The sequence below is a fragment of the Aulonocara stuartgranti genome (assembly GCF_965226115.1).
Source record: "Aulonocara stuartgranti genome assembly, chromosome: 3".
Lineage (NCBI taxonomy): Eukaryota > Metazoa > Chordata > Actinopteri > Cichliformes > Cichlidae > Aulonocara > Aulonocara stuartgranti.
In genome coordinates, this window is record NC_138941.1 from 50,832,111 (window position 1) to 50,851,422 (window position 19,312).

The 19,312-nt window shown below is 39.2% G+C and overlaps 1 protein-coding gene across 3 annotated transcripts in view; it reads left to right on the forward strand.

Annotated features, from left to right (window-relative positions):
- The first annotated feature begins 849 nt into the window (after positions 1–849).
- Positions 850–19,312, forward strand: part of LOC309703788 (uncharacterized protein) — a 37,302-nt gene continuing 18,839 nt past the window's right edge. For 2 of the 3 annotated variants that reach the window (XM_082528685.1, XM_082528687.1), the window contains exons 1-6: positions 850–919; positions 12,530–14,438; positions 17,531–17,592; positions 18,078–18,341; positions 18,462–18,649; positions 18,942–19,141. In XM_082528685.1, the coding sequence (XP_082384811.1) occupies positions 12,921–14,438; positions 17,531–17,592; positions 18,078–18,341; positions 18,462–18,649; positions 18,942–19,141 (2,232 nt within the window). In that variant the 5' untranslated portion in view covers positions 850–919; positions 12,530–12,920. Of the gene's footprint in view, positions 920–10,995; positions 11,030–12,529; positions 14,439–17,530; positions 17,593–18,077; positions 18,342–18,461; positions 18,650–18,941; positions 19,142–19,312 lie in introns of those variants that run through there. The other variant, XM_082528686.1, reaches the window with a different exon arrangement.

Sequence of the window (19,312 nt, forward strand, 5' to 3'; positions counted from 1 at the left end):
AAAAAAAGACTTGCTAAAAGAACAGTTGCAAAAGTCTCAACACTGGTACAAGGCTGCCCCCTGGTGTAAAGGTTTTCATTAGATAATCAAGATGATTAAGTAATTGTTGCTTTGGCTACTTCTAATTTAGTATATTTACCATGCAATTTATTTTAATTTGTTTTAATAATTTATTACAGATTTCGTAATATTAATCCAACAATAAATTATGCCATATTATTAAATCACTTTAGATATTATTATTATTATTAAAAATGGGTACTTCTGCTTTGTACGTGAATTTAAATACCTTAGGTCAAGCATCCAAAGCTTTGGACATGTGCGGAGGAGAAATAGTGGATATGATGAAAAGAAAATGTTGAGAATGGCGCTGCCAGGCAGGAGGAAAAGAGAACGATCAGAGAAAAGGTTCATGGACGTAGTCCCCGCTCATGACCCTGGTTTGGACAAGTGAAAAGTAATAGGTGCAGGAGGTGGCTTTGTTTATCGCAGTTCATCGTTGACATGATCAGTAGGCACGCGGTTTCACCAAAAACTATACAATTCCTAACAAAATATTTGGATTTCCCGTTGCACAGCCACCTTGGTCCTGTCTTTTTATTTCATTTCTTTCATTAGCTCATATTGTGCTAATATTATTGTTTTGGTTAGTTCTCTCTTTTCAACATTCTTTTTTTATTCGGCTTTTCTTCGATGTCTATTTTTAATCTTTACTGTCTACGGTGTGTGTGTGTGTGTGTGTGTGTGTGTGTGTGTGTGTGTGTGTGTGGAGGGCGGGGGGGGGGGGGGGGGGTGTCATAGAAACGTCGTCTTTCAGAGGTCGTGCTTTTATTTTGAAGGCTCGTCTTTCAAACCGGAACAGACAGCAGAGGAAGTTTCCGCTCATCAAAGCAACAGGAAAGCAAAGCCATAACGAAAGGTAGGAAACAAATGCCATAAACAACCCGAGTTTCATTCTTTTACTCACAGTCGGTGTTTGTTGGTCTGTTACAGCCTTTAGACTCACTATGAAAAATGTGTTTCGCGTCTGTTTTGTTGTTAAACGTAAGGCTAACTTTATCACAGTGCCACTGATAACTTGGCTCAGGAGTTTGGCGTTTGCGGTCCTTTTTAAACATGATAAAGATCAATAAAGTCAAATGAAACGTTAATATTAAACTATGATTAGGTTAAAAATAAGGTATCACCCCTGTTGGAGTTTTTAAGAAGTTTTTAGGTCTTCTCCGGAGGGCCCCTATTCACCACTAGGGTCAAGCACCCTAGTGGTGAACTGAAACATGTTGCTAAATAATACTGAACTTTACGTGTCAGATAGGGTTGCCAACTCCCTGAAAAATAAATAAGGGACACCTCGTGGCCAGGGCCGGGCGACCCAGTTGTCTTCACCCTTCCCAGTGTGGTGAATTTTCTAGCTCTTTTTTTGTGTGTGAAATTATTTTTTTAACCCTTTGACTTGAATTTGATTTAAGTAGATGTGTATTCTTTGTGATATGAACACATGTGAAACAAATGATCATTTAGCCATTTATTTTTAGCTCAAAATGACAACATTAACACAGTAAAACAGGTCTCTTTCTTGAACAGAAGCCTGTCATGCTTAACTTTTGAGAATATAAGTAAATCTTTCTTTAAAAGAACTCTGTCCTGCTTAACTTAAAATAATAGAAAACAATAGAAAGAAAAATATTCTTGTAACAGTGCACATTTAGTGCATTTAGTACAATTGGCTTCAGCTGAGGTATTATTTCAGCTTTTCTAATGCTAATCAGCTGCTCCTGTTTGTAAACCCGCTTGTTCCCATGATTACGCATCTTAACTCATCATCATTATTCATCTATGTATTACTTTTATGTATTAGTCATCTATTTGTTGTAATCATGTTTATTACACAAAATAAATTATATTATCACACTTCTGGCCACATAGCGCTGATATTCACTGCACATGCCCATATTAACTTTTTCCAGCCAGGTGTTTTCCTTTTCCCATTTTTCCCTTTCTCTGAGGGGGAACAAACATTGCTGCTCTAATGCTGGGCTCACACTGTGCGGTTTTAGGCCCATTTTGAGCCGATTTTTGAGTGATCGGACCGATTTTGGCCTTCATCGTGCGTCGTGTAGTATACGTGGGGTAACGAGAAGTGATTAACACCTCACGACCAGCTCCCGATCATCAATCGCTCGTGAGCCGCTCACACTGCTCGCGCGCAAACACGTAAACGCCGTGAAAAAGATGGAGCAGCACGGCTGTGCAGCGTGTGATCTGGACACAAGCGATGGAGGCACAACTTGTAGAACTTTGGAAAGCTCATCCGAGCCTTTTCGATGTGGCCTCACAAAATTATCACGACCACAACAACCGTGAAAATAGTTGGATTTACATTGCTCCTCAGTCACAGCTGCCTGATCATGTTTTTCATTAGCAATTTAGCAAAGTTGATGGTGGTGGTGTGTCTGTGTGAGTGAGAGACAGAGAGAGAGAGCGACAGATTTTCTGTTATAACCTTCATGTTATGGAGGCACAGTGTGAGCACTCAGGTCGCATTAGAGCATCGGGCGGTATAGTGTGAGAGTACATCGTGACATACCAACTTCTAACCCCTGCGAGTCAATCGTGCAGTTTGAGCAGGAGCTGAATAACGTGACTGAAAAAAATCGCACAGTGTCTGCCCAGCTTTAGGTGTACTGTCGTCCGAGACTTGCACCGCAGTGACGGCGTTTGTTCCCCTGTTGGCCATGCTTCTTGTTGTGGTCATCTGTTGTCTTCCGGTATTTTCTCCGTAAGCGACCTTTCCTCGGCCAATGAGATGAGCGATAATCTGACTTGTCATACTCGAATTGTCATAAGTGTGCTGTCAGCTCATTGGTCACAAAGCAGGAGAGGGGCTGGGAATTATGTTTTCAAACAAAGCGTTAATTCCATTAAAAGTTATAGACTACTTTTGATTCTCACTGTATTACGGGACAAAGTGCGTCCCTTATTAGCTCAATACGGGACGTGTACTTTTGTTTCTAAATACGGGACGATTCCGTATTTTAAGGGACGGTTGGCAACCCTAGTGTCAGATCAACCTAGAGTCAAAAGTTTGCCAGACAGTAAGCAACTGAAAATGTTTTCAGATGTACCAGTTTCTTATTGCATAGACCAGTGATGAAACACAAGTCATTATGCTGCAAATACAGGGTGTACTTCTGACCCAGCTGGAATATGCTCCAGCACCACCACACCCTAAAATGGATAAGGACTTGCATCACTACATGAAGAAAATCTTAGCCCAGTATTTACTATTTATGAGCATTTGCATTGTCTTATGAGTGGAGTCTCCAATACTGGAAGTGCGTTAGATATGAGGTTGTTTTGGAGATTGTGTCAGTCATTTTAAAACAGCGTGGGCTTTACTGAATGGTTCGTTTCTGCCCATGTGTGTGATGTCTATGCAAGATTTGTCTTGCTGCAAAAGTATTCTACTGGAATAAACATTTTAAGCATCTGATTTGTATACTCAAGCTAACATTTTACACGCTGTCCCTCATGTACATTTAATATCATTCTTTATTTATATGTTATACTTAGTGTTTCTTGTTTTAAGTCCTCATAATTTGTAATAATGGTTGAGTTTGGTGTTTTAGATCTTATTTGGACAGTTTTTTTTTGCCAGTTGTAGTGGTGATTGACTGACAGTTTTAACCTCTCAACTTATAACGTTAATGGTTTATTTTAGCTGTTTAACATACAATCCTGCCCCAGGAAACTATATCATTCTACAGCATATTATACTTTTTCATTTCCATGTAGATGATCCCAAGCTTTTGCCATCCATAGAGTTAGATGACACACAGTAATTAGTTAAACTGCAGGGAAGTCTTAAAGACTTGGATAACCTCCAATGTTCTGCTTCTAAATTCAAATAAAAAACATTTCATCAATATTAATTACTGCTAATTATAAAACATTGCTAACCATTACCTCCTACCTTGGATGTTTACGTTGAACACTAACAAAATTAGTTACTTTGTAGTCTGTAGCTGATGACTGATGATGGGCTATGTAAAGACTGCTAGAATATGTTGTAATTCAAAATCTTGCATATTGAGCACACTAAACATCTATGAGCACATCTAAGTATGTAACTGATTTTAAAAAAACGATGGCACCCTGCCTTTAGTAAGTGCTGTCTTTAAGCAAGCAGGAAGCTGGATTTACACTATGATCATCTGACAACAGGCTGTATTGACCTCAATCTATAATTCAGAAATAACCTAATATTTTACATTTACTGCTCGATAGGATTATCCAGATGTGCAATGGAAAAGAGTCGAGCATTGCACTTTTCACTGTGACTTTTACCCACTTTTTATGTCTTGCAATTTTTCAAAGGATTTGTCTTTCTATAATTTGGCCTGGGAGGGGACACATGAGTTAGGGACTTCTTTTGCAGTCGTCATTTTCTGCCTGGGTGTTTTTGCTTGGTTTGTCTACTATTGAGTTTCCTGGCAGTTCAAACTTTTGGGCAAATTTGGCCTTGAGTAAGTGCATCATTGATAATCAGTAAGCATTTCTGTCACATATTGTCATTAGGTTCATAGGCATTTTCCCAGAATGCCTGATAAGGTTTCTGCTGTTTCACAGTTTATCACTGTCTTTCACAACCTTGATTTCTGCAAAAATTTAAACAACAAAATGTTTAAAAACAACACATACAATGGTTTTCAAATCTCATTAACACATATGTGCTTCACAGCATACAGTCCTCAAATGCAGGTTAAAGCATGCTCATTAAAAGAAGGAGCCATGTGTAAACATGTCATCCCACTTGTAATGGGCTGTGAGGCAAAGTGGAAAAAATGTTCTGCTGTCAGATGAGTCAAATCTGAAATAGATAATTTGTCCTTCTGAATAAAGAAGACAAGGACCATCTGCCTTGTTATCAGCACTCAGTTCAAAAGCCTGACAGTATGGAGGTGCATTAGTGCCCATGGAATTGGCAGCTTGCACATCTGGAAAGGCACCATTGTCATTAAAGGCATATACAGGTTTTGGAGAAACATGTTAAAAAAAGAGGGGATTCTCACAGTGGTAAACATCAAAATTAGTATCAGTGTCAGAGCTACCATAGGGCGAGTGGTAGCGTTCACCCTCGACAATTTGCCACTCTCTTGCAAGGCCAGAATAAAACCACTCTACCAAAAAACAATAAATAGAATAAATAGATTCAGGCTCTGTTTGATTAAGCTCAACATACTGTCTCAGAAGAATCAGTGGGATCTGAAACTCAGTTTATTTGAACTGCATCAGTTTAATCCCATTGAGCAGAAATGACAGCAAAACATGTTGTTTTTCAAAATAAAATAAAAAAATTAAAGAAAGCTGTATTTCTGTTATGTCACTAGTCTCTCTTCCTAATCTTCCCTCCTGTTTTTCTCTGTGAGTGTGATGGAGCAACACTGTGTTGGTATGTCATCTGACTGTAAATGTACAAATATTAATGGTTTGCCCCACATATCCTCCTGAGAACCAGCCTATTAATGTATGAGTTGTTTTGTTTGCTTTGGTTGCATGTTTGCATGTGTGATAGCAGCAGGTAGCAGGAGAGTGTGGTTGCAATCTGACTTAAGGGGTCAGATCAGGCAAAGAAAACCTCTTTTAAAGGGATGCAAAGGATGTAGCAGACTGTTAACTTCTCACTGTGCTGTCTTCGCCCAGCTGTTTTAGAACTAGGTGCAGCTGCACGGTGTGCTGACCGTGAAACAAAACTGAAAGAGGAATCTGATGCACTCCCTGCTTTCAGCATACAGTGCAGGATATCAGGGCACGTCAGAACAACAAATTTCTATTACATGGGGGAAGCCAACAGCAAAGCAGCAGCAGTTTGAAGGTGTTTCACACCTGACAGACTAACACTTCTGTCTTTGTATGTTTGTGAGTTATATCTTTTTCTTAAATCTGGTGGAGTGACTGAAAAGCTCAGGTAACAATGCTTTGGGTTCTTTCTTGCTCACTCATTATGTTTTGTCTGAGAGACATTATGTAAGATAGAACCAAAGCAAAACCCTTCTAGCCTCTATTTGCTCTATTACACAGACAGAAAGATAAGGTTTTGCTAACATCATTTCAATTCACCAGTCAAAGCTTAATGCACTCTGAGCTCAAATGAGAAGAGTTGAAAATAAATTAGGAATAACATCAATACTTTGTTTTTAAGTAATAGTGTTTTTAAGATAATCTTGGGGCTTCGGCCATTTATTTTTCTGCTAATTTATTTGCCACAGCATATTTTATAAACGCCCAGTTGATCAGCAAAGTTTAAATCAAGTCTGATATTGAGAGAGAAATAGAATCTGTAATACCTGCAGCACGTTCTAATCGCTCTAATAGAATATTATGGTCGACAGTATCGAACGCAGCACTGAGGTTTAGCAGGACAATCACAGATCACGCAGAGATGTTTCCAAGTTTCACACAATACTTTTATTTCCCATTACTCTTATAGATGCATCTGGAGATCAGCACACTGCAGTCCTATTCTAAAGGCTGATCTAAAGAATTCCACACAAGTCATAACCTCTGATCTCCTCCCCCTACAGTAAAACACACATAGGAAAAACACTGGTACAGTGGCCAGGGGTGCTGACACCCTGTCCCCCATCTCCTTTTAAGATAGTGTGCGTTTGCCCTTTGTCTGCAATGTTGTGTCCTGCCCTGCCCTTGGGGTGGGGGTTGATTGCCCTCCTGCCTTGCACCCCAATTCTTTTTTCCCATTCCAGGCCTGTTTTCTATTTTGTATTCTTACCCCCATTAACCGCCATATTATAAACTAGGGCTGGGCGATATGACCCAAAATTCATATCTCGATATTTTTTACCTGGATGGTGATATAAGATATATATCTCGATATTTATTTTTTTTAAGCCATAAAGTAAGAACAAAAAGAGAGTTCTTAGTCAAAGCTGTGTCCCAGATGTCACACAGGCACTTTTATTAACATAGAGCATAGATGTACATAAGATTTACTCAAAAATAAATTATGAGCATTTATTAAATAATAATGCTCCATAAATAAAAGAAAACAATGTGTTTTTTGTGCATAACAAAAAGCTCACAATTGTGCAGTCAAAATGTAAACTAACAGATGCTGAGCATAATAACAAAGAGACAGATTTCACAGCTGCTCTGTTCCCAACTTCTACTCTGTGACTGACAGCATTGAGTTTGAAATCCTCTTCGTAACCACGTCTCTTAACAGGTGCCATTTATAGTCCTTATACACAGTAGGGTAATATTACGTTGAAGCACAGTACGTATCACTCCGCGAAGGCTCCTCGGTAGCCGTAATGCTCTGACAATCCATCAGCGGTGCAGCACCGTAGCTTACCAAAGTCGTACTAAAACATTTTTTGACAGATTGCTGAGCGCTGTGTACCACATAAAATCGGTTCGCGGCCATCAAGCACAAACAGAATTCATACATAAGGCGCGCTGTCGACTTTTGAGAAAATGAAAGGATTTTAGGCTGTGCAGCGCCTCTGGGCTGCATGGCGTTAGCGTGGTTAGCTCGTTAGCGTGGTTAGCTAGCTAACACGTTGACGACGTCCAGCCCCACGCACGGGGCGATGTGCAGTAACTCGTTAACGGAGATTTGCCATGTCCATCTTGTCGCTTCCTGCAGGTGAAGTGATGGGGGAGGGGGGGGAGCTGTGTTCAGTGAAGGAGGGGCGAGGCCGAGTAACGTTGCGTAAAGACAAAAGTGGACGAAAGAGAGGCAAACTTGCGGCTCCACAAGTATAATTATAACGTAACATAGACTATATCGATATAAAGGATATTGTCACACCTTATATCTCATATAAAAAATTTATCGATATTTTTTAAAAACTTGATATATCGCCCAGCCCTATTATAACCCCAACCCCCACCCCCCCCACCCCAATATTCAACTGTAAATACAGTGTGGTATGTTTCACTAAAAGCCTTTTCCGCAGCAGGCATTTTGGCTTGTCACTGTGGAAAATGCACCACCGCATTTTATGTATGTATTATTCACACTCTCCAAAGATCTCAACGTCTAACACATTCATGCCATTGAAAAGCCGGGTGATTGTATCTCAGGAAGTTGGAGGAAAAGCAGACAATTCTAAAGGTAGCGGAGCCTTTTGTCTCTTCAACCACTGTAAGAGATAGCAAGGGAGTGTGAAGACCAAAGGTGTGAAAACAGCTGCGTACTGCCTTTTGTTTCTGTAGGAAGTATTTAAACTCCGGGCCATTCTGGGCTCAAGCAGAGACTCTGCCAATCAACTGCCCCAGCAATGTTGGCTTCTCTGACCAAGCTTGGGTTTTTGTTCTTTTCTGATGAAAGAATATTAGCTACTGCTCACCATTTGTCTGCAGGCTTTATTAAATAGAAACTTCCACAACAGTGTAAGCGCCTCTGGTCTGTTCAGGTGGCGTGTTCAGAAAACCTTTTTCTTGGCAACCATTTTTATTTCCCATGAAATGAAACTACTAAAGGAATTAAAGAGTGTCTCGTTGTGGGAGATGATCCTGTTATATCTCAGAAGTCAGGTTGTAATGTTGATGTGTGCACTTGGTGTAGGAAATGAATTAATATTTAGGGTTGCATAATCCTGATTAGGCAACATAGAAAAAAATGTCACGGTTGTTCAGAAACTTGTAGCAGCAAGTGGAAAATGTATTTATTTTTTAAATAACTTCCTTTCTTGGCATGTGAAATGGGATGTCTTTTATTCATCTTGCCACATTTCATTATGTTTTGCTTCCAAGGAGCCAGACTGTATTAACATTTTTAAGTGCTCTTAAGCAATAGTTTTCCACACTTTCTGAAGGTCTTTCAAAGTTCTGCTTTGGACATTGGCTTCTTTCACACTCATTTTCAGTCCAGTCTTTGTACCTGACCATTTTCAGAGGTGTTTTAAACATTTGCTAAGTCACTTAAGACCAGAGATGGGCAGTAAGGCATTACTGTAACGCGTTACTGTAATCTGATTACTTTTTTCAAGTAACGAGTAAAGTAAGGGATTATTAACCGTGATTTTTTTTGCGAGAATGTGTCATGACAGTGACGTAAGCGAGTGCGACGTTTGTGACAACAGCTGTGTGCAGATCAACAATGGATAATATATCGAGTGCGGGAGAGAGTATGAGCGTGCAGCGTTTAAAGCGTGGAAGTACTGACCTTACTTTGAGTTTGATTCCATAAAAAGTGACAAAAACATTAGTGTCTGGTGTGTGTGGGAGAAAAAATCTTTTTACAGCGAAAAAAAACCCTGAACTTCCGAGCAAGCGCCGAGTGCGCAATGACGTAATGGGAAATTCACAGAGAAACCCGCGGATTCTTCAACTGACCGCGGCACACCTGCACCAGGGTAAACCTCCGCCTACCCCACTCCTGCTTTACAGGTGAAAATAGAGCAACAGGACAGCTAGTCTTTGATTTTATTTATTTTCTGCTGTGTTTTACTTGCATCTATTTGAAAGAGTGAGTGTAAACACAAAAACTATTTTATTTTATGTGCTGGAATGTGCAGAAAATAGGTTTAAATGTTAAACAAATTTCTTCCAGTCAGAGAATGTTGCATATAATTAAATTTTTTGCTTGATGCATAAAGTTAAAAGACTAAAACTAATAAAACAAGTTTTAAAAACAGACGTTTCCATTTGATTACATTTTGTATGATGGATTATGTATCGCTTTATCACCTATTCAGGTTGTAAATCGTGTTTTTTACAAAGTAACTAAGTAACTAATTACTAATAAGTAATCAGTAAAGTAACGGGATTACTCTTTGGGGGAAGTAATCAGTAATTAGTTACTGATTACTTTTTTCAATTAACTTGACCAACACTGCTTAAGACTGATCTATGAATTATTCACGCATGAAAAAAATTCACTCATAACAGACAGGTTAAAAGACCCATTTTAAAATAGGAACTTTTTCACAAAAATATATTTTCTTATATAATTTCTTTACAATCTGGAAAAAACTAACAAAGCTAAAGATAAAACTGTTTCCACATATAAAACTGTGTTTTTGCACCAATAAGGTAATTCCCAAAGAGCTTTTAGCTGAACACTTATACATACAGTGTGTCCTTAAAAATTTAGGAAAGTAGGAAACCTACAAACTAAAAACTAGGAAAACACATCTGACACAGGACCTAAGAGATACATCTGGAACTTCAGCTGATCTATCTACTGCTTACTAAAGCCTCATCAGAAATGGTCTCAGGGGAAGGGTGACTGTCAGGATTCCATTCTTAAGAAAGGGAAATGCGGAGGAAAGGCTGAGGTATGCCAGATTACACAAGAACTGGACTGGAAGTCAGTTGCAGTGAGTCTTATGGAGTGGTGAATCCAAACTTGAAATTTTTTTTGTTCAGCCCGTCATCAATGTATCCACAGGAGATCAGGAGAGAGGTATAACAGTCGTCATTTACAGCTATCTGTAAAACACAGCGGAGGTTCTCTCGTGGTTTGCGACTCCATTTCAGCCTGTGGTCATACTCAATATTGTCAATTAAATAAACCCTGTGTTTGCCTTATTCTGTATTTTCATGTATGTTTATATTTTATTCAATAAATATCTGTATGCAATTTCCAATTTTTCTTGTGACAAATTGAGAATAGAACAGTAAAATTAGCTGCTTGGTTTTGGATCACAGCTGATCCTTGTTCTGCTTCAGAAAAGTAAACCGGTCTTGCATCTGCTGATTTGAGTGCAATTCAAACTTAACACAAGATCTCCCCAGAAAGGGAATACCTCTTTAGCTGCAGTCCAAAAGGTCAAGTTGGAGTCTGTCTAGTCGTAAGATGAGATCTTCCCTGTGAAAGCAACTGCACAATATTGAGGATTTCCACAACCAGCTGCCAGAGAAGCATGAGATGGTAGAGGCCAAGGCTAGCTGGTTGAAGCTTTTAGAATAAGAGAGGGGTTTGTCCACTAGTAAATTGATCATAATTGGCATTGTTCTTTCTTACAGATAGAAATTGAAATACTTTGTCAGACATACTTAGGTGGGTCTCATTGAAAGAAAGACTAAATAAATGTATTCTCTATTAGGGCTGCTCAATTAATCGAATTTTAATCACGATTACGATCTGGGCTTTCAACAATCATTAAAAATGACTGAGCCGATTATTAGCCCCTCCCTCATTTATCCGCGACACCTTAAAGGCCGGTCCGTGAAAATATTGTCGGGCATAAACTGGTCCATGGCACAAAAAAGGTTGGAGACCGCTGATTAAGAGCACCCGAGGGAAGCTCGGAAAGCTAAGCAGAAGTTATTTGGAGAGGAGAGTGACTGCCGTTGGTTGAAAAGAGAGGTTAAAAAAAAACTTCAGTGGTGTTGCACACTATTTTATATTATTTTTTAAAGTCATTGTTAACCCTTTAAAGCCGGGCAGAGCAGCACGCTCCGTGTTGTGTAACTATTTTTAAATCCCTGTAGAACCGGAACCGCCTAAGCTAGCGCAATAATTTGTTTTGCATATGAAACCGGAGGAGTTGTACTTACATCTTATGCCATCAGCTTGTCCTCGGTCACGGTTTCCTTCCACATATAGCTTTGCAAAAATTGCATAAAAAGCTCTTGCAGGAACAAAAACATAATATTCCAGAAACACGCTTTGCCGATCCGATCAGCTGTTCGTAACACTTCCCACAGTGAAACAGATGTCAGCGCGAACTATCACATGTCCGCCATTTCCTGCTCGAAACCGGAAGTGACGTCATTTTCGCGGAAATGTAGTTTTTTACTCGTAGGCCTTAAAAGCCTATACTGGTCATGTTTGACTTTTCTGAATAGTTTCTGTGATGCTTAGAACTCGAATTGCACTGCTGGAAATAGTTTATTTTGATGCACATGCTGTTTTCTTTGCAAATTTGCATCATAGGATTGTTTTTTTTTTCGTTTTTCCTGCAGTGTATATAAAAATTGGTGTATCTCCAAAATAAAACTATGAAGACACTCAAAATAAATTTCCTGTGGTGGGAAACTATTTTTTGCAACTTTTTTGTATTTAAAGTTTTGAGGGATAAACCTCTTAAATTTCTCCGAGTAGAAATGTATGTAAAAAAACAAAACAAAAACGATTTTCAATTTTTTTGTAGTTTATTGCACTTTTTTGCAATTAATGTAGTTACTATGGACTTAATGCATACATATTATTAAAATATGGGCTATAACAGTTGTATAGCAACTTGAAATGCTCCCACAAATGGCACTACAACATGTAAAAAAATAATATAAGCTCTGGCGGACTTGGTTCTATAGTAGGTCTTAAAGGGTTAAATAAATATCGTCAAATAATCGAGATCTCAATTTCAGTGAAAATAATCGTGATTATCATTTTTGCCATAATCGAGCAGCCCTATTCTCTATGTCATGATCTTCTTTCTTCTCTTCACCTATCATTTTATGCTTTTGCCTGCTTTGCTTTTTGTCTGTCTTTCTTTTTTTTTTTCCCCAGAAAAGACCTTGACATGATATCAGTGACATCATTTCTATCTTGCAGGACTGAGCAAATCAGGACAAGACCATGCAGATGATGAATTCCATCGATCCAAGAAATTGACGCCCACACCAGTTCAATAACTCCATTTTTAATTTTTCAACTTTTTGTTATTTTTGAGGGATAGTATCTCTTCTTCTGCTCCAGGGCCTCTACAAAGGCCACAACATTGAGAGCTTCCAGGGATCTCACTAGTGATTGAGGAGAAGTTACCTTGGAGTTGACTCTTTTGAACGTCCACCTTGCACTGATATAGATAAATGGCACTCTTGTAGTTGCCTGTTGACCTACCACCTTACCAACAATATTCAGCACGCCATCTCCATGTCTAACTGCAGCATCCTCCTTCCTGACTACCCCAGCCCTACATAACCTTCTGGAGGGTGATAAGATCATGTCCCATCCCATGGATAACACCCATGCCTCTGGGAACCAAAGTTCCAACCAGGGGCAGTATGGACTATCGGATGTACATGCAAGTGGGGACCCTAACAGGTCTATGACTCTGGCTGACTCTCAGGACAGTCATTTTACTAGCACGCCTAGAGATGAGTTTCATTCATCAATCACTGAAACAAGCAATCCGATGTCTTCGCTCTCTCAAAGACTCTCTGATGTTGATAGCGGCATGGACTGGTTGCCAAACTACAAAAGTGAAATTGAGGATTCTTCTTCTAAATTCCATGCATCACCGGCTTCTTATAGAAATAAAAGCAGTCATGACAGTAGATTTGCTGCTCTGAGTGAAGGAGAATGTCATATCCAATCCATTCCAGGTTTAGGTGATTATGACTCTCAACTGCCTGACAAACCTGTGGCTGTGGCAGAGTCCAGGTACCCTCAGTACACATCAGAAGAAGCTGCTAACATCCTTTTGCAGTTTGGGCTTGAAAAAGAAGACTTGGAATATCTGATTTCTTACCCCGAAGACCAGATCACCCCTAGTAACCTGCCTTTTATCTTACAACAAATACGCAATCAAAGGGGTACAAATGCAGTTCAATCAGAACCAAATCCAGATCTTCAGCCAACCACCAGTATGAGTAGAAGGGACAGGTTAAATACAAAAAGAGGAGAAGAGATGTGGCAGGATGAAATGTCACCTACTGTTCAACCAAGTAAAGTGATTGACTCTGGACACACTGCCAAATATACTGTAGATGAGATTGGGAAGAGCAGTGACAAGAGAGCTAGCAATGGTGGGAGTAGAAGTATGTTGTTGATGGACTGTTATGAGAGTAGCAGCCACAATAGAGAACCACTCCAAAAAAGTATGATAGAAGGGAAAACCAGTACGATGGTTTCACCATTTGACCTGCAGGATACTGTTTCCAGTCTGAGCTCAGTCCAAGTCTGTGTGACTTCTCAAGGCAGTAATGCAGCTCAACAGATCCAACCAAGCCGGTCTTCTCAAGAAATCATCAGCTCTTTTTCTCCACCGAAGAAGGACACAGACTCAAGATTTCCTAAGATGTCTGAGGTCTCCAGGCTAGTTCTCTTTAAAGAACCAGAGACTTATCAGCAGTCAGCCTTAAAAACTCAGCCACCTCTCAGTGTGGTCTGTGTTGTGCATCCCGATAATGATTACATTCACACCAAGGAAGAGAGTACAACTCAAGAACAAGACTCTAAGGTTGCTGAACCGATGAACAAGAAGCAGCATAAGTGGACACAACAACAGCTAAGAAAGCAGAGTAAACAGATCATGAATGCTGCTGCAAAACCAGTTTCTCTACTTTCTTCCCCCCGAAGTACCATAACTATTCCATCTTCCAATAAGCAGTGCTTGGCAAACAGGGAGCTTTCAAAGTCTCTCCCAACAAGGGCCATGAAGCAAGACTATGCTGCAGCCACACCAAAAATCTTTCCACATACCTGTTCTCTGTGTTTACAACAATGTGCTCATATGAAGGTGGGTGGAAGAGTATACTCTGTTTGCCCTTGTTTAGGAGGACAAGTTTTTTAAGATTACGTTATTTTGATTGAGTTTCAATTTCATTTTCTTTTCATTTGGAAGAACTGATGGCTGTTTGTTGAAAAAAAAATCTATAAATGGTACTTTCAGTTGATTTTAAACATTGTTTCACTGAATCAGTAATATTGACAAAAGTATTCCAGTAAGGTGTGCACCACAAGCTGTAAGCTGTGTACCCATTAACAAAAACAATATGAAATTTTGTAACAATATAAGGAAAGGAACAGTTCATGATCCAAAGTGTCACATTTGACAAACATTGTAGAGGAATTGTGTGGCTACTGGTAGAATGAGGAGAATAGTCTCAGTGACTGCTGATTGAGGTAGCAGATGAATTAATTGTACAGTGCTGTACTCCCCGCTCAATTTTTAGCCAAATGATGCAGAACTGCAAAGATAGTGTTTTCACAGTGCAAATGGATAATGAAATAACTCAAGAATTTCTCAAGGCAAAGAAAATAGGTATTGAAAAAAGAGAGAGACACACAAACAATTAGCCATTGAAGGTGCCTGCAGTAAAGGCAGAGCATCTCAAAGAAGGAAACAGTATTTGGGAGTTCGTATGGGTTCAGAACTTTAGGAAGTCATTATCTTTTAAGACTATGTGCATTTGTAAAGTTACTTTTGAGCTTCTGAAAAAGTTTGAGATAAATTAATTAAGTCTGAAAATGAATTGGAATTCAGCCACATCAAATCTAGTGGCATACTGAGGCAAAATGACAAAAATTTAGCAGTTGTCCAAAAACTTATGGACTGAACTGTAGTTACTTCTATGATTATCATCTGTCATATTTTTCAAAATGTAATCAAAGTCTTTGTCTATACAAATGTGTGACATGCTTTTTGAGGTTTATTGCTTAGTGCTGTTTCCTTGACAACCTGGATATACGTCCAAGTTAGTGTTGCATAATGTCGCAGGGCATCATAGTGATGAACAAAATTTGACTGTCTAATGCTGCAGTCACATTAGGCAAAACAGTGTTAGGAGACTGCGGTACGACTCAAATTACTTGGGCCATATTGTATCAATACTATAACAAAGTGGCAATAAGACAGAACTTTTCTGCTACCAGTTTGTGTGTGAATGGGGTCGAATTAGCAATTATATGCCATCTCATTGTAGTAATATGCCAATCAACTGAGATAAATGATAGAAAAATGCTTATCTGTTGCTGTCTATATAAACTGAAATGTACATAAACCTGAATTTACATTAAGAGTTCAGCCAGAACCTCATAATTCTGAAACAGAAGTTTCCTCCACAAACAGATTTAGTTGCTGCAGGGTGGCAATGTAACTCCAAGTAGAGCAGGGCGATATGACCAAAAATATTTATCACGATATACATTTGAAAATTTGCGATAACGATATAACTGACGATATAATTGACACTAGACAAAATACTTTACAACCCCACAACTTTATTAGTGCAAAAAAAAGAGAAAACATCAATGTATTTTCACTTACACAAGCAGCTTTTTTAAGTGCATTAAAGTTATATTAAAAAAAATTACAGTGCAAATGCAAATTCCTTGCTGACAGTTTAACCAAAAGGCATTTCCAGTGGAAATTGGCCGACATATCCTCAGCATAACCATGTATAATATCCACAAAACTTAAAAAGTTATACACACACAATACTGTAATATTACGTTGAAGCACAGTACGTATCACTCCGCGAGGCTCCTGCCTACGATAGCCGTAATGCTCCGACAATCCATCAAGCGGTGCGGCTTCGTAGCTTAGCAAAGTCATACTGAAACATCTGACAGATTTTCGAGCACCGTGTACATAAAATTGTTTCGAGGTCAGTAAACACAACCAGAATTCATACATAAGGCACACGGGATTATAAGGGGCACTGTCGATTTTCAGAAAAATCAAAGGATTGATTTTAAGTGTGCTGTATTTCCCAATAAACACGGTAATAACGACGGCCCGCTAGCATGCTCTACCAAAAATAGTGCTTTGTTGTGTATCTAATGGTTGAAAGCCAAACCAGTTCCACACCACTGAAGTTGCAGCATTTTTACAAACCTATTCTGGTTCATCTGTTTCATTCAACGATCCGCTTTCGCCCTCATTCTCCGTCGCCGGCACGCTTTCGTTCTTTTCATTCTGCATCGCCGCCATGTGCGTATGTAAACAAAGGCATTGCACATGCGCGTTTTACCCATATTCTATCGCATAGGTGTCAAACTCTGGCCCGCAGCCTAATTACATTTGGCCCACGAAGCCATACCAAATTACTATTAGAGCTGGCCTACTGGTATTATACAGCTAATATATATATTGTTTAGTATTAAGCTTTGCTTGTTCCATATTCAGTTTTTCAGCAAAACGTGTTTGAGTCCATAAGAAAAGATTCATTCTTATATCTAGAGGAATAAATATATTTCAATAAATATTAACGTTAGCCCGCGACTTTGTTCCAGTGTTGAATTTTGGCCCACACTGTATTTGAGTTTGACACCCCTTTTCTATCGCGATATTTCATCTTCTTATCGTTGCCCAACATTACACCGGTATTACCGTGAACAGTGTGATATAGCCCAGCCCTAACTCCAAGTCATATAGGCAACAGCTTTTATGTAGGACTATAACTAGAACAGTTTCCCAACCTTATTGCAAAGAAATGAGTCACAGGCAATTTGTGATCATGGGTCAGTCAATCCATAATAGACTGTAGTTGTTTGTAAACTGGTTACCTTCCATTGGGCAACCTGTGTAATTACATTGTGACTAAAGATGGCCACACAGAGGTTTAGGATATTGCACACTCAACCTATGGGGGAAACCAACTACTTGGACCAAAAAAACAAAATTAAAATCGGTGCAATCACTGGATGGCCAGCAGTGGGTTTTTTTTTCTCCCCTGCTATTTTTACTACTGCATTTTAGTATGACTGAGCCGTAAGGGACTTGAGGCCACAGTTGTGTTTATTTGTGTTTTAAGATGGTAACTGAACTGAAGGCTGGCGGCATTAAAACTGATAACACTACATTTCTTCTTGTTTTCTGTGTCTTAGGATTGGATCTTACACCAGAATACCAGCATTCATACTGAAAACTGCAAACTCCTCCAGATACAGTCAGTCTGTCTTCCTTTTAACTACAAATTTCAAAGATCTTTGTCCTTTTTTTTGATTGATTAGTGAGAATCACAGTTTTTCCAGACCTTGTGGGGTAGACTCGACAGAAACCTCCTGATGTAATTTTATTTTACTACTTCTAGGGTGTGCTATATGTTCCATACCTTAGGTCCTCTAAAGCATTTTATTTGACAGAATATGAGCCACCCAAAAACATTGTTGATAATCTTTAAGGGTTAATCAGTTCTTTCAGAAACCATTCTTTAGGATACCTCCTGTAGTTGCTTTTGGTTTTTAATCGTTGCTGTTTGAAATAGCTTTTCTAAATTTTATTTTCATCCCACTGGTACCCAGAGTGGGATGGTAGTGTTGTACCATTGTCAAGGTAACAATATTTGTCATCAGGCAAAAACCAATCACAGAAGCTTTGCAGCATTTCCTTTTTATTTGTTTACCCGTTCATTTCTTTATTAATATCCTTTAGTGATGTAGGCACAGAAAACAATCCCATGCCCTCCACATCTGCTGAAACTTCCCAGCATTGTCATCAGAAAACCAGACATGAGAGTTCTCGCTCTCGCTCACACAGCCCACGCCAAAGGCATGGCTCAAATGGAAGAAGGGCTAGCCCTAGTAGCTATTCTTCTCATTCACGTAGCCCTCACAAACACCACCACAGCTCTGAGGGTAGAAGAGAGAAAATCAAGAGTGGATCACGATCCCCACACAGCTCCAGACATACTCACAGGTACTCACTAGTTGGAGACAAACATTAATATCAGCATTTTTACATGTCAGAAATATTGCTAATATCGCTTTCAGCCGTTTTGTCATTTTTAGAAATTTTGAATTTGATTTGTCCTTCCAGCTCACCACGTTATAAAAACCCCAACTCCTACCGTCATCAGTCAGACCTGAGGAGCCATGAGCAATGGTCTGACCCGAGAAGAAGAGATGAGAAACTTAGCAGAGGCCTTAAAAGACAGCCATCAATGGAGAGGTCATCCCCTCAACCAAAGAAATTGAAAAGTACAATGAAGCTACAGGACACTCCAGGTCTGATAAATTGCAAACATTTTGTATTTTATAAGTTAACCAAGTGCACAAGTTGGTTATTCTGTGGTTAATTTACACTTGCTAAACACAAATATATTACTAGTTTATACTGTAAAAGATAGAGGAAACCAGCCTCAACCAGATTTTTTTTTTTTGTGTTTTCTTTAAAATTGACTTAATAACAATAAATAACTTGTGTTGTTTTCAATAAAGTGCTTTTGTAGCTCTGTATTTAATCATATTGGTAGTGTACAGTGAAAGGCTGTTTTTTCTGCCATCGTTGTCCCTGCAGATGTTCAGTCTTTGCCCGAACAGCCTGACTTGGAGATGGTGGTGAAAAATTTGGCTCCTGTCTTACTGGATGAGCCATTATCAACTGCTGCCCCTTCATTGTCATCCTGCCGTCCAGCAAGAAGGGAATTGACTTCCAAGACCCCCGAAGCTAAACCTATCTTCCAGAAGAGATGGGCAATTTTCTCTGCAAAACCTAAGGTTGGTGTGTTTGTTTGGTTACAGGCAGTTAACATATGGTAATTTTGTTTATGTGAGTCACTGCTCAATGCCTTGATCAGTAACAATGTGTCAGGAGTTGCTGCTGATTTTGTAAAGGCTGGACACCGATGTGTTCATCTACAACAAATAATATATTTAAAAAACAGCTGG